Source organism: Mugil cephalus, chromosome 18, assembly GCF_022458985.1.
Source record: "Mugil cephalus isolate CIBA_MC_2020 chromosome 18, CIBA_Mcephalus_1.1, whole genome shotgun sequence".
NCBI lineage: Eukaryota > Metazoa > Chordata > Actinopteri > Mugiliformes > Mugilidae > Mugil > Mugil cephalus.
In genome coordinates, this window is record NC_061787.1 from 9,703,945 (window position 1) to 9,726,085 (window position 22,141).

The following is a 22,141-nucleotide window of genomic DNA, read 5'->3' on the forward strand; positions in this document are numbered from 1 at the left end:
GAGCTTTTTTTTTTATTCTCCAAGGAGAATCAATGAGGCTCTTTAATCCTCGGCGCCTCTACAACAGTGATTAAGGCTTCGGATAAAAGCCACAATTATTAAGTCACTCTCACTCCTGAAATATTTTTTTTTTTTGCCTTTACAAATCTGTGGCATTTTTCTCAACATTTTCTCTTCACTTCAGATTCTCACTTTTCCGCCCTAATATGTGATTAAATCTGTATTGGTGCCATGGGGACATTAAGGGCTGCACATTTTTCGAGGTGTAGACTTTCCTGAAAAGACTGTAGATCTGTTAACCCTGTTGCCTCCGCTTTGTGCATGAAAACCGTTTACGACTCGCATTCTCAGCCTTTGTCGCAGCCCTGAGCCCGGCGGACGGATAATACTGGCACTAATGTGGAAAGCAACAAGTAAAGGATCACAGTCACTGTTAACCTGCAGAAGGAAGGTGGCCTGTAAAGTTGGCGAAGCTTAACCACAACACAAGGTGGCCCTGTGTGTCGATGCGAGCCTCCAGCCTTTAGATCAACTGGAAAGCGGCTGTTGACCTTGTAATTGTAAATCTACTGTAGGGCTGCGAGCATTGATTATTTTTATCGTCAATAAATCTGTCGATAAACAACAAAAGATATTAAACTTAAGATATAAAACACAGCAGACCCTCTCAGAAGCACTAATCACTTATACTGTACCTTGTGTAGCCGAGTAAATAAAACAAGGACTTATCAGGTGTCATGTTGTTGCGTTTCCGTGAGGGGCAAACATTTATGGAAAACAGGAAGTGTATTGTATCCGGCACTCCGTTATGAGTCTGCTGTTTTAGGCTTTAATTTGCTCTGAATGTTCGCTTCTTTTGGACTTGTGTGTTGACACGATGCCAGACTCCTCAAACATTTTTCCCCCCGGGGCCTCGATTCACTGCGTGAACAGCGGAGGAGAGAAAAACGGGCAGAGATATTGCCTGGCGACCATGGCTAAAGACACAGATTGGCCTGGCTGGAGAGATGAGATGACATTTCTGTGGAAACAAGAGCAGCATAATCTTAATGAGTTCTGCTGGGTTTGGAGAGAGGCACGATTCTCACATGCCACGCGGCGGACTGGAGCGGGGAGGCAAACGCAGGGAGCCAAATAAAAGGCAAAGAAAGTGAAAGATAAGTGAGGAGAGGGGCTGCGAATGGCCGTGAATGAGTCCTGAAGGCTGCTTATATATGAAATGGCTGCGAGGTGAAATTGAACCTGAAGACATCTGCATTAAATTCAGACAAGATGTGCAGTGAGATTTGGAGCTTGGTGGAAAAAAAGTTTTTCGGACATGCATTTGCGAAATATTGCATTAAGAATCACTCTTCAAGTCTTCAAGTGCAATTTCTTTTAGTACAGTCGCAGACAAAATGCGAAACAAATGCTAAAACAGCCATTAAAAGCTTAAAATTGATTAGTTCCATAAAAATACATAAGAAATTTTGAGTAATGGGTCATTACTCGTGCTTCTTAGTAGAGGAGACATTTTTCTGTTGCCGTGCTTTGTGTCTATATAAAGACAGTACATTTGAAAGTTCTTCAGAGACATAAAATAAGGAACCTAATGCAGGAAACACGCCTGAAGATACAGACTCTCAGCCAAGAAGGGCACAGCTGCCACCAGATCGCTGGTAAGTGCAGATGCAGTCCTTCAGCAGTTGGATCCACTCTGCAGAAATACAGACAAACCAACAGCTTGGACGTCAAACCAAGATCTGGGCATCCAAGAGTTTGTTCATCAAGAAATGACCACATCCTGATCCACATGCGCAGTGAAAACCGCCAAATGACATCACAGGAGCTCCAACAGCAGCGGTCAAACCAAACTGGTGTGAGTGTTCCACCTGCATCGTACGTGGTCGACTTTTAGATCATGGCTTAACGTCCTACAAGGCTGTCAAGAAGCTCCTGATCAATGAGAGACAGAGGTTAGCCCGGCATCGTTGGGCCCAAGCAAACAAGAACTGGACAGTCAGAAACTGGAAGAAGATCCTGTGGTCAGATGAGTCCAGTTTCCAGCTTTATCTTCCTCCTGCTAATGTGAGGGTACTCAGAAGGCCATGCGAAGCATCATCTCCAGCATGTACAGTAGCTACTGTCAAAAATGGTGGAGGTGGTATCATGGTTTGGGGATGAATGAGTGCTGCTGGTGTTGGTCATCTCACTCTCTGTGATGTCACACGCACCCTCCTGCACGTGTTCTGTTTCATCGAGGTCCAAACCGGATGTTTCGACAAGATAATGCCCATTAAATCCACACATCCAGGGCCAGTAGAACTTGGCTGCAGGAGCACGAGATCCAGGTCTTAGAGTGTCCAGCTCAATCCCCGGACATGAACCCCACTGAAAATCTGTGGTGGATTATCAAAAGGTCTGTTTAGAACCAAAGAATTTAGGAGAATTAAAAGTAGTAATTCAAGAAGAAGAAGAAGAAGAAGGGTTCATGGGGAAGATGCCCACCAGGATTAGAGCTCTATTGCATGATAATGGTACTAAATATTAATTTGATGATGTGATGGTTTATTTATTTTTAGTTCAGTTTTCAACACATTCTCTGTTATTTGTTGACTTTGACAGTTGAGAACTGACATATTGAAACTGTCAAGACTTTGGTTTTGTTGATTTACCTTGTTAACCACAAACAAAATAAATATAATGTGTATTTGTTTGTGTCCGTCTAATACAACCACACCTTTTGAATAGATATTTCATGATAATATTTGAGATTGTGTAAAATTTGAAGGGTGTTCGAAAACTTTTTTCCACCACTGTGTCAGAATCACTATAAATATGAGACTTAAACATAGATTTAGGTGTAGAAAATCAACATTTTTTTTTTTTTTTTGCTTTAGTTTGAGGGATGTAAACATATTATGTCCACTGCATTATGTTAAATTAAGTTGTAATAAAGGTATAGTATACCCTCTATCCCCTATGACTGTGAGCTGACACAGAGCTCTACCCCTCCACCCTGAGCGTAGCTTTGTGACTCCACCGTGAAACATCTGCCCGGGGTATTCAGATGAAGAAGCATGGCACGGTGGGACGGGGACGAGAGCTAAGTTGTCACTTGCCTGGTCTTTTATTATGCTTATAGAACAACCACTTAGTCCAATGACGATGAATAATTGAGCGGAACAAGTTCCCTGCCACAGTGGCATGCAAAGCGGGATCAGTGGGACTCGAGAGACACGAGCGTCAGGCAGGGCAATAAAATATGCTAAGTGGCAGGAGAGCATTACAGGGAATTTGTAAAGCCGGCGCGGAGAGAGAGATAAATTATCTCTCCCCTAATGCGAAGCAGCGTAAGCAAATGAGCCGTGGCAGGGATGAATTACAGATTGTCGGCCCACCTTTCTCTCACTGATCCTTCCCTATTATGTCAAAGAGATGAGGGGTGGAGGGGAGGGGGAGAAGGAGGAGGAGGCGGGCTGTGTGCTGAGACACATTAGCAGTGGTGGCGATAGAGACTAGGGAGCCATAGACGACTGCGCCTTGTTGCTTTGGGCTGAGGTGGAGAAATATAAACACAAAGAGAAAGAGTCCAAGGCGGCGCAATTTTTTTTTTTTTTTGCAAAAGTAGCTCTTTGCCCAGTTGCCAAATAACAGAATTTAAAATGATGGGCGTCTCATCCAGGTTGAGCTGCTCTCTGGTGTAATGAGGCTTGGCGGAGGAGCGCTGCCAGCAGGGGGGGGTGAGGTGGTGGGGAGGTGGGGGGGAGAGGCAGGGCGATGGCGGCTCAGGAGCTGCCCAGAACCAGTCCCCAGATGACATTAACCTTCATCATGGTGAAGAGGCGCTAAGTCCCCCCTAAAGCGCCACTCTCGGCCACACTCTGGCAGCTCTGAGAGCTAAAACGTTGCAGTGACACTCTGCCGCCCCCTTTGATCTGCCCCTCCTGATTACAGCCACAGAGGAGCGCATGGAGGCGGGTGTGGAGGAGGAGGAGGAGGAGGATGAGGAGGAGGGATGGGGGGGGGGGGAGTACCCAAGGGACCCTGAGAGTTGAATTAGAGACACAGGGTCCTGTCTCGCTCTCTGATGCTCCTGTGTTCTCCCTCTTATTGTTTCTCTTCTTGCTCCTTCCTTCCACTTCTTCTTTCTGGCTGCTTCTGTGTGTGTGAGTGAAATGGGGATGGGGTGGGTGGGTGGTGGTAGGGGAGGGGGTGGGGGGGGTCTCTCAACAGCCTTCTCACCAGAGACACACAAAGACACTTAAGCACAAACACGCTCAGCAGACACACACATTCACAATCATCCCGGTCTTGGCCTGGTGATGGATAATACAGTCAGTGGTGTGCACCATCACACACACAGGTATTCAGCGCTGACCTTTGCAGTGTGCTCCCAGCAGTCTGCTCTGGCTTCACTAGCTCCAGCCTGTAAAACCACCTCAGTAGTGACAGATGATCAGCGGCCGCTCCTGCACGTTCCTCTCCCCAAATCACCGAAAAACCCTAAAGCAGAGAGGTCTGATTAGCTTCACGAGAAGAAGCGGGAACGCTTACGTTTAACCCCCACCCACCCAAAAAAAAACCAAAATAAATCAAAAAGAAGAAGACGCAACCGCGGCCGACACCTCCAGTGGTGTTTACCCTCTCTTCTCCTCCTCCGTTTTTGAAACCGCCCAGCTGATTTTGTCTCCTCTCTTACCCCCTTTGTAGATAATTGGAACAATCCCACTGATGCCCAACTCTGCAGGGCACTCCAGCCAATCAGGGGGTGGCAACCCAGCACTGCAGGTACAGCCAATTACACCTCAGCTTCTGACCAACGCTCAAGGCCAGATCATCGCCACGGTGATCGGCAATCAGATCCTGCCCGTCATCAACACCCAGGGAATCACGCTGTCACCAATCAAGCCCGGACAGCAGGTAACATATACGCTCATGGTCAAACACACATATGAAAGAAGATGTCTCGGCGAGCGGCTTATTACATTCTTAAGCTCCAAGAAATGAGCTGTTTTTTTTTTTTAAAAGTGTTGAATGAGCAACACCTAGTGGAGTCAGACTGGAGCCTTGTTTACTCATGAAAGCAACGGCCAGTCAGCTCCGCTTTATGCTAAGGACCTCGTATTTTTTTTTGCCCGCTGCAGCACTCAAAATGCTCATTTGCATCATCCCACTTGGAAAATTGCAGCTTTTGGTACAATTTCTTTCACGTGCGTGTGTTTGTGTGTGTGTGCGTGTGTGTGTTTCTTGCATGTATCCCCGTGCGCCTGTGCATGTTTGGAAGGTACTTGTCAGCCAACCTTTCAGACTCAGTCTCAGCGAGACTGCTAAACCCCTGCAGAGCCCGAACTAAAAAAAAAAGGAAAACAAAACAACACTTTTCATCACTCCACTTAAAACTCAAACACTCCTGCCTCTGTTCTCCACCTCTTTCCGTTTCACTGCCTCCTCCCTCCTCCTCCTCCTCCCCGTCCCCCTCCTCCTTCTCCTCCTCTCCTTCCTCACTCACACTCTCCAGCCTTATGATTTGTCCTCTCTGACCTGAACAAGAAGTATTTTGTTTTGATTCAAAGGAAGCCACATAAAACACTCAAGTCGCTTTTATTTATTTATTTATTTATTTTTTCCCTGCACACCTGATTTGAGCTCGCACCGTAAGCCGAGATGCTCACGACACCTCCTCCACCCAATTTGGTGAATCCATACGCACAGACAGTGAAAACGTTATTGACTCGATAATGGTGATGTCAGCGCAGAATTACAGGGTAAAAGTTCACGCCGAAAGGCCTCCATAGTGCAGGGCGGATGAACTCTCAGCAGATGGACGCCAAATTGTGGGCCCCGCCGAAACGGCAGATCATACTCTTGAATGAATTAATGCGTTTTGTAATAATGTTTATGCTTTTGTCTCCACTTCAAAGCCCGCATGTACACATTGTTCCACCGGCATAATTTACGGTTGTCAGAGCCTGCAGTCTAGAATATTTCCAGTGAAGCTAGATAATTCTCCGAGCCTGTCAACAGTCCTGACAGTGTGTGCATCGCTGTTGACACCCCCCAACCCCCACCACCCCTCTCCCCAAACCATCCAAACAAACACATGCCACGGAGAAAATAATTAATAGCAAAGAAGGAGAGGAGAAGCCAGCCCAGTTTAAGGGCGCAGACAGCTTTTTCGCTTTTAAAAGTGAAGACGTACCATCTTGATCTTGTAAAAGCAATTCAAATGTGCATAAAACATGAAAATACATCATTTCTTTTTTTCTTTTTTTCTCTCTGCCATCAGAGCACAAGGTTTGCGGATCATGAATTATGTTTGATACGGGGACTGCTGTGTCCACATGTTTTTATTTCGGATTATTAGTCGTGACGAGAGGGGGAGACTCTAATTGTCACAAGCTGTTTCTTTTTTCTTTTTCTTTTTTTTCACTTCTTCAGTGAAGTGATTGTAAAGCTCGGGGAGACAGCGGAGTGCCTGAGCTGAACCAGCGTGCACTTCCATTTAAACTGTCTCCTTTAACTACTGCTGCAGCTATTGAGCAGAGTATCAGCACTATATTCCTCTCTGTCAGTCTCAATACCGCGGGTGGTAATTATTCATCACCGGGCGCGAAGGTAAATCTCATTACGTCTGGCTTCTAAGTGGCTAATTTAATAGCCGCTGATTGTTTGATTAGATTTCAAATTGAGGTCCAATCACCGCGACGACAGGGCTGTGAATTGTGATCATTATGACGATGATGATGATGATATGAGGAGGGGATATCTTTGTGTACCGCTTGCTGTCAATACATCAGCTCCGTGCGTTTTTTGTGTGTCCAGCTGCCTCAGGCTCAGCAGGGCCAGACGGGCCCGGCGTCGTCTCAGCCCAACCTGCTCCACATGCCCCACAGACAGAGTCCTCTCCACCAGGCCTCCTCCTCGTCCTCCACCTCCTCCTCCTCTTCCTCGGCTCTCAGCGTGGGGCAGCTGGTCAGCAGTAAGTGTCACACAGAGCATGCCTTCAAACGCGAGGAACGATACCTTCACACACATTAGAGTCTCGAAAATCACGAGTGTGATTTTTACTCTCGCCCTCATTTCAAAGTTTAGTTCCTATTTCCTTAAAAGGCAAAAGAATAACAACAGTTTTTTTTTCCGCTTTACTGTCAAACAATCCCACGAAGGCCAACGAAGCGTTGGTTCACCTCTCACTGCTGTCCGACTTTCCCACCGCGTTCCTGACCCTCTGTCCCAAATCCATTCATAAATACTGAAGTCATAAACTTCTAAAAAGCATAAAACAGCTGGGTGCTCCAGTTTTCAGGCCGTTGTAATGGAGGAACGTGTCAGACGGCGCGAAATTGTGGCTCATTGTGCTGTTTTTAATAGCTGTTGGATGACAGCGGAGCTCCGTGGCGCAGAGGCACAAGGTATCAGAGAATACTTGTTAACAGGATCCGTCCACTTTCAGTTTTGGTCTTTTCGTGGGATTTGTTGACAGTAGGGAAAATGAAGATCGTCAACTAAAATGTGGATGTGGGAAAATATGCAAATAATCAAAATGATGCATGCAGTTGATGCAAATCAGGTTAAAGTTTCTTTTTGTATTGTTTATTTCCTTCTCTTTCCTTCCTTCTTTCTCAAACTAATTTTGTGTAAAGACACAGACACAGTGTTACCTCTTGAAGGAAATTACAAAGAAAACAAAGTTTTCAGGAATTAAAGGGCCAGTCACATTCAGAAACCTTAACTGGAACCAACAATGAGCAAGGTGAAGGAATGGTGTTAGGGACTGTTAACATGTTACAGGCTGAAATTAGACACAGGTAGAAGACATGTTGTACAAATCAAGATGTTGAAGGAAATGTCCATGTTTTCTGGGAATGTCGCTCCATCACTCTTTAGTGACTGGAGCATGGATAACATTTTGAGAGAGGATGGGGCAAGCTCCAGAGACAAATACATGCGTCGGATAAAGTCACTTTAAAGTAAATGAAAAGAAAATGGCTGAGGACACAGGTGCGTAGTTTGCAGGAATGAAAAGTATGTAGAGAGTGAGGAAATATATATATTTTCTCCTCCTTCAGACTGAAAACAGACAAATTCAATAGATTCTGGGAAAATCTGATTGATCACTGAAATCTTTGGACTGTGAATTGCGTTTACGGCTTGTGTTCTGGTCATTTCTTTAATATAAAATACTAAAACATGGACAGAATGACATAATTAATATAGTTAATATAAGACCGCAGGCTTCGCTCTGTTCTGATTTAATTGGAACATCTTTCTAGTAAAGAAACACAACAGAAATACTGCTCCTTGAAAAAAGATATTTTTTTAATATTACTTTGAGGTATTTTTTAAGGCAGCAAGCTTCCATTTACCTCATTTGTACTGAGGTAATGACAGATATCGAGAGAGAGATCTCTCAAAATCTGAGCTAAGATAAGTAAAAAAAACAACGATATTTTTCTTTTTTGTGATTCTGGGAACCTGGAGCCAGAGGATCAACTTGGCGGACTCGCATTACGCCGAGTGCAGACAGCTCTGACTGATCCATGCCTCCTATTATTGTTTTAGATTTTCCCTGACTGTCATTTCTTTGGTTTATTAGTCAATCCAAAGTGGCGTATGTTATGTGTAATGAACATTGGTCCCATTCGCTCGGCGCGTGGGCCTTTGGCAGGGCCTTATAAATCACCGGGCCGCAGCCTGTCAGCATGCAGCTACTGCCTTTAAAAACTCTGTTTTATTCAGATAAATTTCATTTGTCAGAGTCGATTCTCTTAAACTCAGTGTAAACTCATTTCAAAGGCAGCTACAAAGCTACTGAATTTAATAAAAAAAACAAGTCCATTGATCAACTTGTTGTAGACATTGTGTTCAGTTTATGTTTACTCGGAGCTCGGAAAATATCTTACAAAGCCTCTCTGAGTCTGCACTAAAATCACAGCGGCACAGTTTAGCAGTAAATGGAATTAACGCTTTATGCTGAATACGAGCCGTATCGCTTCCTCTCGATATCACTTGCAGCGGCGCACGTACACAAAGCGCGGATCCCACGACAGAGTCAACAACGAGATGAAATGCCACTGAAAAGCTGTTAGTAATCAGATGGAAACATGTCAATCACACGGAAGAATGCCAGCAGTATTTTATATTAAGGTTGTTTGATTTTTACCCTTATTTGTGTGTGTGGGGGGGGGGAATCAATAGCGCATGCTTGCTGTTTTACAGCTGCACTGGAACAAGAAGGAGGTTTAAGTTCCTTGGTCAGTGTGAGCATGTCCCGCGCGGATAGAGGTGTAAATGCACGAGTAGATTCTGCAGGAGCATTGTGATCAGAATTTAGTCGTGTGACCGAAAACAGTGAGGATGAGACTGAACCAGAGTTACAGATGACACTGATCAACACTGAGCTCAAACTCACTGTGAAGCTGATCCTTTAGGTTCATCACAACGTCACTGCGTTGAGTTCATGTTGTCACAAAAGGACACTTTTAAACACTCTGTCCTGCACTAAATCTCAGCTTCATGGAGGTTGTAGCATTCAGAAATTTGTTTAAAATAACTAAGAGAGCTGTTGATTCAGTTGTGCCTTCCTCTTGAAGGCTGCTGCTTGTACTGCTATTTGTAATATGTTGTGCGGACACATGTTTCTATTATTCCGTCAACCCTATTTTAATCAGTGGGCTAGGCTAAATAATAGAAACACTGATTATAATTCAATGAAGTTTAACAGAGCCACAAACGACATCCTCCACAGTGATCCTACAGTTGAATTACCACCTTTCTAAAGCAGTTTCAACGTGAATTGAACTTTATAACAGTTCTGATGTGGGAGGATTTAGAGCAGGATTAAGTTAAAGTACATTAGTTTTCACTAGTGCGTCTAATGATCTGGTAAACGAGTGCGTCAGTAATAACTAAATCTTAAATATATATTTCAGATGTACGTGTTGACATCACATTTTTCAAGATCTTGCCGTTAGTGTAACTAATCTCCTGAACCGAGTCACATCTATAAACTTTAATGTCACTTATTAGAACTTCAAACATTCTTTCCACAACTGAAAGACAGACAGAGCCGTAAAGCGGTAAAACACAACGGCGCGCGTCGAGCCTGTAATTTATTAAGCGGGCGTTTATTTAATTATTTATTTTAAATTACTCACTTTCCTTTTCAGCAGATATATTGACTGTCTAAGGTGTTATTGTCCCGTTGCAATTATTTAGCTTATTACCAAGTTTGTTGTTCTCGTGCAGAAAAGTCACTTTACAGTTGTTAAAAATCTTTAAATTAAATTACGTCTAAAGAAAAATATGGATCCAGGAGCTGGACCAGTTAAGGACCGCTGTCTGCCATTGTTCCGGTAAATAGCCTCCGCTGGGAATAATGAAGAGATGCCTGTCGCCGTGGAGACGACGCACACACCCGGACGGTCGGTGCAGACGGTCCGGCCCCTCGTTCCTCCCGAGCGTTCGCACGTCTGGAAGCGGCCCGCGTACGGCCACGCGTCACTTATGAGGCGCAACGAGATGGCAGCCCCATAGATTTTTGCTTAAATACGCTTGGTGGATTCCTTTTAATAATTCATTGATAATGACCGGAATGAATAATGCAGAGGCACAAACTTTGCTTTAGTAAGCAGGATGTCAGGCCATCTGACATTGATGTACAACGCGAAATCACTTTTTATTAGCGGGGAAATTTTTCAAAAATGCCTCGGCAAAGTTTTCCAGATCTCGCAAACAGCATTTCTTTTGTGCGAATGTTTTATTTGCGGAGCATTGTTGCTGCTGCTGCTTTGAAAGTGTCTTTATTGACGGTGAGGTGGAAGATGTCTCAATACATTCTTTACTGTTCTTTACTGGGAGCTAGCCTCAGAATATATGAGTATTCATAAAGAAAGCCGTAGCACTGCAGCACCTATCTATCTGTCTGTCTGTCTTTTGAATTAACAAGCCGTGCGCCATGTGTTTTTCGTCCGTGCGCTTTTGTGTGTGAGATTAAAGATTTACAGTCGCGAGTCAAAGCCACGGCACGCCGGCATTCACACCTCCAATGATTTTATTCTTCAAAACACCTCGGCTCTGTGTAGTTTACAGCGACGAGAAATAATAGGTTCTGACCCGGAGCGTCGCTATTTATTCTCGACGTTGTTTAGAGACGATCCTGATCGCATATGGCTGGATGTTTGCCTCATTCACTCTGAAAAATAAGCTCGGCCGCGGAGGAGCAGAGGGCTAATAAAATGAGACGTGTGTGTGTGTGTGTGTTGTGCTGCAGACCCGCAGACCGCCCCCAGCGAGGTGGACGGGGTCAACCTGGAGGAGATTCGAGAATTCGCCAAAGCATTCAAGATCCGCCGGCTGTCCCTGGGCCTGACGCAGACCCAGGTGGGCCAGGCTCTCAGCGCCGCCGAGGGGCCGGCGTACAGCCAGTCCGCCATCTGCAGGTAAGGGGCAAACAAAAGGAGGAGAAGCGAGCGATAAATAGCCGTCATTACTGCTAATCAATACGTCCCGGTTCCGTCGGATGAAAAAGCGGAGGAAGCGGCGCAGCCTCGACGAGGCTGTCTGGCGCTCTTATCTAGTCTTCACTCCGCGTCAGAACAGACGTTATTAAGATATTAAAACACATAATTGAATGACAAATGAAGCTCTCATGTCCGCACTTACTCCCTTTCCTCTCGCTCTCATCCCTCTCGTCTTTTGACATGACAGCCACGCGTCACTTATGCAAAATACATACACGAGTATTACACGGAGCACTTAAAGCATTTAATAATTACTAAGGCCCCGCTGCCTCCCCGCTCCGCCCGAACATGAGAGAGCTTGACGGCGATGATCTGTTAATAAGATTGCCGTGTTTTGCCGCTTCCACGAGGACAGTTTAGCAGTAAATGGCGCATAATATATTCATGAGACAATCAGACAATCAGTGTTTCATTTCTCATGTTGTTCCACTCGAGTAAAATTTCGCGCGACGCCAAAATGAGCGTCAGTTCCCTTTTAAGTCAAAATAATTGGGCTACACATTGTCCAAATATTACTTTTACCACACAAATAAACTGCAAAATTATTAATTCTGCATTTTTCTTGGAAAAATATAGTAATAATAATAATATTTTTAATGTTTAAATGAGGTGAAAAGCAGAAAAGTAGCAAGCAATTTTCCAAATTTTCGTTTAGCATCCCTCTGACCCGTACCGTTTATGCAGCACGCCACGGCAACGCCACGCACCTTTAAAAGTTTCATCACATCAACATCAAACGGCCGATAAAATGTGAAACAGCAGAGGAGCCGGGGTTCTTATGCGGCCCAGACTAATGTTTAAAGTCATAAAATCACACATGAATTATTTACAGCCCTGGCATAATTCAAATATTTATAACATACATTAAAAGCCATTAGCTTCAAAAATAAACACCGTGCGGGCCGTTTTTTTTTTTTTTTTTCTCTTGGGTTAGTATGACATCGGACATGACATCCTGATGTTTTAAGTAGCGGGGCGAACTTCACATGCTTTAGTTTAGTTAACATCAACATAGACATGAAGTTTGAGGGGGAGTGGCACGTCAGAGCAGCTCTGGGGCTCTGAACTCAGACAGCGAACAGACACTGACAGATGCTTCCATCTTGTCTGCTCTCATTGCTCACCGTGTTTCCAGGCACTTTATTAGTTTATCTAAACAGGCTTTACAGGAGGGCGTCCTCCAGCCCTCGATGGGCCTGCGTGGCACCATTCAGACTGATTTAGGTGAAATTAATACAAAAATAGTTTTGAATAAAGAATCTCGTGTTTTGTTTTCATTTTACACAGCCTCTGGGTTCTGTCGTCACCAGTTAAATGAGATACAGAGACAAGTGGCGTTTAAATGGGACTGACACTCGAGAATAAGCACAAAGGCTTCGTTAAAAAAGAAAAAGTCTACTAAAATAAAAATGACGAAAGCGTTTTTCAGGCCACAGACCCCCAAACTGATGGAGAGATTAAGACCCCCCTACATACTATACGTGTGCATGTGTTCTATATTGAACTCAGCCTATTTTGCTATTTATGAATAGGCTCTCTTTAAATTTGTGAGCGAAAATTTAAAAAATATATAAAAAATGTCTAATCTACCAAAGACTTTGCGACCCTCCCCCTGCAGTACCTCCATGGACCACTAGGGGTCACGAACCCGACATCCACAGGTTTGGCTCATACCACTAAATTCACCATGCTGACAGCAGGCTAAGAACGCCGTGGCAGCAACAAGAGCTATAACAACATACTACTCCACACTAAGTTTTTATGTTGCACTTGTTTCAAGATTGGGTGTTTGAAATATAAACAAAAAGCCTTTAGGTGGATAAATAGACTGATAGATTAAATAGCTTTGTAAATGGACGAGCCTTTAACCTTTATCTAAACAGAGTTAAGCGACATTCATTTCAATTTTACATCATGTAACCGAAAGCCAACCATTTCTAAACTCTGTATTACCATGAAACACATGAAACAGCTTAAGAAATGCTTGATGTCAAATATCAAAATAATCGGTGTCGGTGCAACAGATACAATTTAATAGTACTTTAAACTCCAGAAGTTCTGCATGGAAACACAGTAGAATCAACATCATCTTATAGTTATTTAAACAAAAGTTCGACACCATAACCTTCATAAAGCTTAGATTTAGTGCACAACTGTTGTATTACAATGAATATGAGTGCGTATATATATAAACTATAACACTATAAAAAAAACTGCTCGTCTGGAAAAAAAAAGAGCAAAACTTTAAACAAATATGGAGCTAACTATAATTGTAATTCTAATTATTTCACAGATTTCAAGTCGCATCCTGTATTAATTTAAGTAAATATATAAATGTTGAAGCAGGCTGTTACTCGGGCCCGAGCAGATCTCTCGGGGTACTTTTTAGAAAAACTCAGAGAGGCTCCTTCGTTCGTGCTGATGCACCAGAGGAGTGAGTGCATGCCCCAGCTGAGCAGCTCTCAACTCATTTTAGTATCTGCGGTTCCTGTTGATCCATGAAATGTCCTGTCTCTGGTGACTCTTCATATTTACTAATGTATTCCCCGCAGTACGGAGCCCTCCTCTTTCCACTGTTTAGGAAGGAGGACAGGGTTATAAATAATACCTCCTGTCGACGAGGAGGGATGCACCGATGAGGTGTAGGAACAGAGGAAGTTCATGCATGCGTGGGCATCTTGCCTTCAGCTCACCTCGCCATTAAAAACTGTCTTTTTGGAATTGTTTGTTCCACAGAGAGCATTCGGCTCTTTCCATGAGGGTTATTTTCCTGAAAGCATTTGAAGTCAGCACTCTTAACTGATCTGGGCTTATTTATTTAATAGTCTTTGAAAGAAGAGCAGCTCTTACAGATTTAGAACTGCTCCTCTGTTGGTATATGTTCTTTGTGTCTATGTGCGGTTAGGGTTAGTTAACCGTAATTTATTTAAGAAACACGTGAATACATCCTGAGCAGCTTTTGTTACATTTCACCACTCAAAAAAAACAAGAAAACGTTTAAAGTCGCCGCAGTTCATAGGACAAAGATCCTCTTGTCTCACAGTTTGCTGGGTTCTGACTTGCTCCTGTCATTAAAGAAAATATTGTATTGGTTCCAATCTTTCCAGTTCCTCTGTCTTAGACAAAATAGCCACGGAAAAAAATGCTAGCTGCACCTGTCAGGTCCAATTCTGAGTCCAGCACCAGTAACTTATAAATAAACGCTGCACACTAAACTGATGAACAAGTCAAAATCTTTACTAACTATTATAAAAACATCTCCTCTCATTAAATATGTGTATTTATCAGAGTATTTACTTTGCTATTAACCAACAATTATAAATTAAAATATGTTTGCATCCACTTAGTATGTTTTAAACTCGTAAATATCAGTCATGCCAATATTGGTCCGTCCAAGGGCATAAAATCTTATATTTATAATCAATCAATCAATTAACTTTATTTATATAGCACATTTAAAAACCACAGGGGAAGCCAAAGTGCTTTACATTGGGGCATAAAATAGGTTTAAAATTAAGATAAAAGGCATAAAAAAACACAAACACAAAGTCACTTCACAACAACAACAAAACAAGCAAAGAAAACAGAATAAAGGAAAAAACAAGCTCACTGCAAGAGCTTTAAAATAAAATGTAAAGATATTTTAACACCATATAAGCAAAACTAAACCGACCCCAAACTTTTTTTTTTATTATGATATCTAAATAGTTTTTTGAGCCCCAACAGAGGGAAACTTTCCAACCCTTCCATCGTATCTAATCTCCACATACACTTCACTCTAAATGCACCTGACAGTCATTGAGCTGAGGACCTGCATTCTTCCAGCCGAAAGTATGAATTATGTGTCAAGTCACAGTGTTCGAGTGTGTAAATGTATTCTTATTAAATATAAAATGAGAGCTGGTTAGAAGTCGGACGAAAGTTGTATTAAAAAATGTATTAAATGTACATTTTGATCAATGATTCATGCTCTTTGTGTAAATAAATGATGGGGCCGTATTTAACTGCATGCGTTAGTGGATCACCTGAGGGAAGGAAATGGGATATTTTGCGAGTAATTCCTGTTTTTCTGTTGATTAATGCAGTATTGCAAACATGCGGTCAGGTGTTTGGTTTATGTTTTTTTTTTTAAGTACAACTGGACCTGATTTCTAGCCATCGGCAGTATCTCCTTGTTCCACTATTGCCAATTTGGGACAGAGAGCCACAACCTCGTCCAGAAAATTAAACCGTGACCTCGAGCTGCTTCAGCTGAGGTGTCTCCAGGTGCAGGATGCCGAGGAGTTTTTCCCCAGATGTGCACCTGGATGTTAGTCTCAGTCCCTGTGGCATTCTGGTTGAGGAGACTAAAAGGCAGGTAGCTTATCCCTTGTTCTGGCTGGGCACCTAAGTAAGATTCTTTTTTCTCAATTCTCCCCAGACACACCATCCTGAGAAGCCACTTTTTCCTACCACAGGAAGCCCAAGAGAACACTATAGGTAACAATCTGACAGGCAAACTGAACCCTGGCCTTTTATATCCTGCCAGGTTTGAGAAGTTGGACATCACCCCTAAAAGCGCCCAGAAGATTAAGCCCGTTCTGGAGCGCTGGATGGCCGAGGCTGAAGCCCGCCACCGATCCGGCATGCAGAACCTGACTGAGTTTATCGGCAGCGAGCCCTCGAAAAAACGCAAGCGGAGGACCTCTTTCACCCCTCAGGCCCTCGAGATCCTCAACAGCCACTTTGAGAAGAACACGCACCCCTCCGGACAGGAAATGACGGAAATAGCCGAGAAGCTGAACTATGACAGGGAGGTGGTGCGCGTCTGGTTCTGCAACAAGAGGCAAGCCTTGAAAAACACAATAAAGCGTTTGAAACAGCCCGACCTCGGCGCGGCTGCACCAATGGACCCCCTCACCGATTCCCTAGAGGAGCTCCCGAAATGAAGACGAGGAGTGGAGGGGGTGGGGTGTGGGGGGGTGGGAGGAAAAGCGTGGCAGCCATTAAAAACAACCCGGATGAACTGAAAATTGTTCCCAAGTCACCTGGATGGACAGTCTGCAAGCTATGTGTTGTCAGTGTGATTATGTAAATGACCTTGGCGAAAACCAAAAAACAGTGAAAAAAGAGATTAATATCTGAGAATTATGTAAAAACATAAACGGTGTGCTGTTTCAAAGAGTTTTAGATTCTGGCCTCACAGAAGACCAGACCAAAATTTTGGTTCCCGCGACGGAGGGGGATTTAGTAAAGAGATCATACCAAATCAAAACACTATTTACCAAAGTCTGTTGCATCTGAGTACTAAGAATAATTTTGTAATGTAAATGTGCTCTAAATTTTTACATTTGTACTGGCAAAATCTAAGCTATATGTGTGAGGTTGAGTATACATTTTATCTTTGTCTCGCTTACTTTTATTCTTCATTGTTTGTATGTAAATATCTAAAAGGAAAAAAAAGGAAAAAAAAAAAAAACGCTGTCTTCAAATTGAAATCACACTGATGAAGTTCCTCTTTTGGATGGGGAAAAAAAAAAAATGAACCTTTGCTGTTGAACAATTGCATAAAATAATGTTGTTTGCCTCCGATTTGTGTTTCATCTGCAAATATTTTCAGTCACGGTGTAACTTTGTACAACTTTTACAGGTATTTATTGATAATTTCTTGAGATCGTTTCAGAGGGTGGACAAAGAGAGAAATGAAGGATGATGATGATGATGATGATTCAGAGAGGTTTCGGTGTCCGTCGAGTCTACCGCAGCTTTGATTTGAGCTACTGTGTCATTCTGTTGCCAAAGCCTGATAGCCAAAGAACACACACAAACTTCAGCTCAAGGACTGGGGAAGATTTTACCTTTTTATTTACTTGTTCACACGGCTTTATCCCCCTTTTTCTAAAGTGTTTCACTCTGTGGGTCAAGTTGAATGAAATGAAAAATCGTGTCAAACTGCTACAACAGTGTCTGCTGTAATTTCTTATCCCAGCAATATTGAAAATGTGTTTGTTTTTCGTTTTAAGCAGGTTCGCAACTGCATGCTTCAGCTCCGACCACGCGGAAAGTTGTTTTGTATCTCACCGAAATTTGACCGAAAAACAAACCCGATAAACCCTTTAATTGTGCTCTAAAATTTATTGTGGTTTTGAAGCATTTTTTTTTAATTTTGTTGCTACTGACCAAACTACTGAGCTCATTCCAGTTTAGCCGCATATCAGATGTGCTTTTATTTATTTTTTTTCTGCAAAGACGATATGTTGTTTCCATTATATTCTGCATTCCTCTCAGCTAAGTGAAGGTTTCAGGTTACAATCAAGATATATATTGATTCCTACAGCATTCTCCATCTTCAAGAGTTCGTGTGTCTGTGGTTGTTTTAATGTGCAGAATTTATTTCATCTCGTCAGAAATGTTCGGGCAAAAGAAGAAAACCAATGAGGCCGTCAGTCCGGATATTTGGCTCTTAGGAAAATCCCCACAAAGAGGTGACTTTTGAGAATAAGTGTCACATGTCAGGACGAGTGAGCTTAATTTGAAGTGAGTTGAAATTTGATGCAATTTATTCAGAATCGCGTGTCTGCTCGATATGTGTCCCTCCATATCACTTGTCATTGGTTATCTCGGTTTGTCGCTGCCTGGAAAAACATGCACACACACATTGTAAATGTTAAAAATAAAAAAAAATAAAAACAAAAAAAAAACATGCAAAAACATAAATTAAAAAAAAATAACTACATGTCTGTGCTTTAACACTTTAACAGAAATAAAGCAAAATATCTTTTTTTTAACTTTTTTTTTTTTTTTTTTTTTTGATGTTTTGTTTTTGTTTTGTTTAGTTTTTTACTCCGTTTTTCTTTTGCTTTCATGGGGTAGAGCAGGCAAACCTTTGGCCAAGAAGTACAACATGTCTGCACAGATAAATATATTAGTGGGTCAGTTCTGAGGCTTAATAATAAAGCTGTAACCAAAACTAAAAAAGGAAAAATAGTAGATGCGGAAACGAGTTATGCCTTCGCTCAACTTTTCAATGCTGGACCAAAGCTCTATAGTTATGCACATTGTACAGAGAAATAAGATTCATGATGTTGACAATCTTTGAAATCTGAAATGAAAAGAGCAGAAAGAGTGGAAATGTACAGTAGTTCATCCAAGGTTTACCTCAGTACCGTTCTTGTGAGAGTCATACAAACGCCATACAAGCAGCCACAGGTCAGTAGAAAAGGAGGATTGCCCTGCACTGTGTGTGTTGATATTCACCTTCTAACGTGGAGAGGCTCGTGGGTGGTTTTTCCACGTGTGACTCGTCTGTTTTATATTATCGTAGAGTTATTTTTCATTCTTTGTGCCGTACATTCACCTCTTAGTTCTCACCGACCCGTAGACCAGCCAAAAGGAAAAGGAGATTACACTGAAGTCACTCTCAACTCAGTTGGGATGACTTGTTTATCACCTTTCGATGCATTTGTGAAATTTTCCTAACACAGACCAACTGGTTTGACATTTTGTTAATATTCAAAAAAACTAGAAACCAAAGCTAAAGAGCCTGCGGAGGTCGTTTCTTGTTTTGTTTTTTTTTATAGACTGAAAACTGTACTTAATCTATAGAGCAATATCTGTTTGGTCAGTTAAGCAGCACTTTGTGTATTTCTAAAAAAAAAAAGGGAAAAAAAAAGCTTCAAGTCTGTCACATTGATTTGTACCATAATTAGTAATAAACAATTGTTTGACATGAATTTTGTGTTGAGTTTCCATTTAAATATGTTTTTATGATAACTTCTATCAAGTAAAAGCAAAACCCCGCCACTACACTAAAAGTGAAAAAGACAGGAACCTGCCTTAAATGTATATATAATATGTGAATATGTGGAAATATAAATATTTGTATTGCCACTGCGTAATAAATTAAAGGTTTACCTTATCTTGTCTTATGTGCTACAGATACCCATTTCACCTCAATTTGTTTGACAAACCTACCACTAAATCACATATATAAATGTAGTAAATTGTAGTTTAGTTTATTGCTGATTTCATTCTTTACTCTCCTTTAGTGCTAGTTATTTAATTATTTTAAAAAATTAAAATGCATGAATTAATATTGACTAGTGTGGAATGTGATTTAGTTAGATTAAATTAAATTACCTCTAAATCACATATTCAAATACAGTAAACTACCTCCCATGGTTTCTGCAGAGTCTTAATAAGTCTAAAATTTAAAAATCCAAATTTAAGGCCTTAAAAAGTCTTAAATACTAGCATGTTTTGCATTATTATGTTTCTGTTCCTCATTAGTGTAGAACACAAATTTTGTTATTTTGAAAGTAATTCTGTATTTTCTGTATTTTTTGTACTTTGTGTAGGTATTAAAGTTAACCTACAATGATCTTAAAAAGGTCTTAAAAAGGTTAATTTATTCAAATCTGCAGAAACCCTGCCTCAGAGAGCTAGCACTAACCTGCTAAGGGTAACTAGCTTTACCAATGCTAACTTAAATGAAAAACGATGGAAATATCTAGAATCCGCTAATGGCAAGTAGCTTAGCTTCAGTGAACTGTCATCTCATATTTATGACAATACCATAATTCACACCTTTGATTAACCTTAATAAAAGTTTTTCCAATTAAAGCCAAGTCATGACTAGAATAGCTCGCTAACCTCCTGCTAACAGTAACTAGCTTAATTATTAGACGCTGTTTTTATTGACTGCTAATAGTGGCTAGCTTAGCATAGTAGCAGCCTTTTATTCTAGTAGTGTTTATGCAGTTTGGTTTGTTTCCCTTTCTCTAAATGATATAAAAAACGAGGCTGTATTCAGAGATCACAATCTACTTTTTTTTTTATCTCACGTTACTAAATTAGACAATAGATAACTTTGGTCATGATAACAACAAAGCGCTAACCCGTTAGCTCATTAACGTTAGCTAGCCATAGTAGCTGTTTATGTACTGGACAGAATTTAAATTACATTAATTGAACAGAATGTATTAAAATGTAGATTAATTTATTATTAAATTCAGGACAGTGTAGATGTTAACAACATACATTAGCAATTTAAAGTACATGAAAATAACACTGTTATGTAGGCTATTGTTTCAAAATGTTTTTATATATTTTGTGATTTAGAAAATATGTGTATACACGATGCAGTGTAAGTTTTCCATCAAATACAAATATTTGAAAAAAACGTCCCCGATTTTCTTTTCGTCTTTCTGAACTAGCGGCATAAAAACTGTCAAATAAAATGAAACCTGCTTTTACCTTTATTTCTTGGCAAGGTCATGGTCAAGAGCATGTTAAATCACTCCGTGCAAATCTTCACGTTTAAGACGGTGTGCAAAATGTGACCCGCTTGACCCATTTTTAGTGGGAGGACGGATGAATGGCCATTTGGAATGTTCTTTAATGAGAGAACAGGCTATAAAAAAGGAGTCCTACATACAATATTTAGCAATTTATTTAGATTTCCTTGGGGTCAGCAGAGAAGAATACATGTCAGGTTTGCTTCTCATCAAAGCTTCATGCGTTTGCCTCGCCAAATAACAACAAGACAAGTGTAAAGAAGGAGAAATATATAAATAAACGAGAAGAAAGCCTTTTGAAACTAAACTCAAAAGTTTGATACGGCTTCCCCGTCCGTGATGCCTTTTGAAAAACGGGCAGGCTGCTGAAAAGAAAGTAGTAAATAAATAAATAATAATAATAAAAAGCGCAGACAACATAAATTATTAACATTAGACTGAAAACTGATGTTCGAGATGCTTTTTCGTCTTCCTTTCAGCTCCCCCCCCCCTCCTCACTCTCTCTTCATTTCAGAACGCTGGATGTATTTTTGAGCAGTGATGGCTGAGGTGTACGCAGCCCGAGCGAGTTATTTGATATTCTTTTGTTTTCAAGCCGCGCCATTTTCATTGTCTTTGCCATTAACAATGTAATTGTGCAGAGGCAGCTCCTGACCCATATCTGTTTTCTCGAGCTGTTTGTTGAGCGACTGCTGATAAAAGTTTACTTTCCCTCCGCAGCACAGCAGAGCTTTGAATGACGACTAAGAGCTCAGTTAACAGGGAATCTCACACAGATATTATAAATGTCAGGGTTTGGATGTGAATCTGGTAGACAAGTTTTGTCTTATTTGTGTTTGAAGATTCAAGAACCTAAATCCAGTTAAACAAAGTTGAATTGTGTTCTTAAAGTCTTTCGTTTGTACCTGAAATATTTTTATTAGAGGATTGAAGCATTTTCCTTAAACAGTATTTGTTCTCCAAATGTAAAATGATCCAAACCTACTGTTAGATACGATCACTTAATACAGTTTGGATATCATTTTAGCTACAGTTAGTGACAACTGAGTCCAAATTACAGAGTTGTTTACTTAGTCTTGGGCTTTTTTCACAGCTCAACAGTGACAAAACACATTAAGTTATGAATGTGACCTGTTTTGAACAGATGAGACAAAACAGAAAAGTGACAACAATAGACCACAAATGGATTTTTTAAGGCACAAATGTTTGGAGCTTTTTTTGTGTTTGCGTAAAAATGTAAGAAATGAAGACAAACAGAAAATTAACAACATCCCAGTGATTGAGGTTCCATTAACGTGGGGGAACTTGGGAAAGAAAGCTGCAGCTGTTAATTCAACACAAAGTATGCTGCATGTGTGCTTC

The 22,141-nt window shown here is 41.3% G+C and overlaps 1 protein-coding gene across 4 annotated transcripts in view; it reads left to right on the forward strand.

The window, feature by feature from the left end:
* The window catches only part of pou6f2 (POU class 6 homeobox 2), a 76,803-nt gene extending 60,371 nt beyond the window's left edge, over positions 1-16,432 (forward strand). For 3 of the 4 annotated variants that reach the window (XM_047568451.1, XM_047568450.1, XM_047568452.1), the window contains 4 exons: positions 4,693-4,902; positions 6,805-6,961; positions 11,255-11,423; positions 15,925-16,432. In XM_047568451.1, coding sequence (XP_047424407.1) covers positions 4,693-4,902; positions 6,805-6,961; positions 11,255-11,423; positions 15,925-16,432 — 1,044 coding nt within the window. The remainder of the gene's footprint in view (positions 1-4,692; positions 4,903-6,804; positions 6,962-11,254; positions 11,424-15,924) is intronic. The other variant, XM_047568453.1, reaches the window with a different exon arrangement.
* The last annotated feature ends 5,709 nt before the right edge of the window (positions 16,433-22,141 follow it).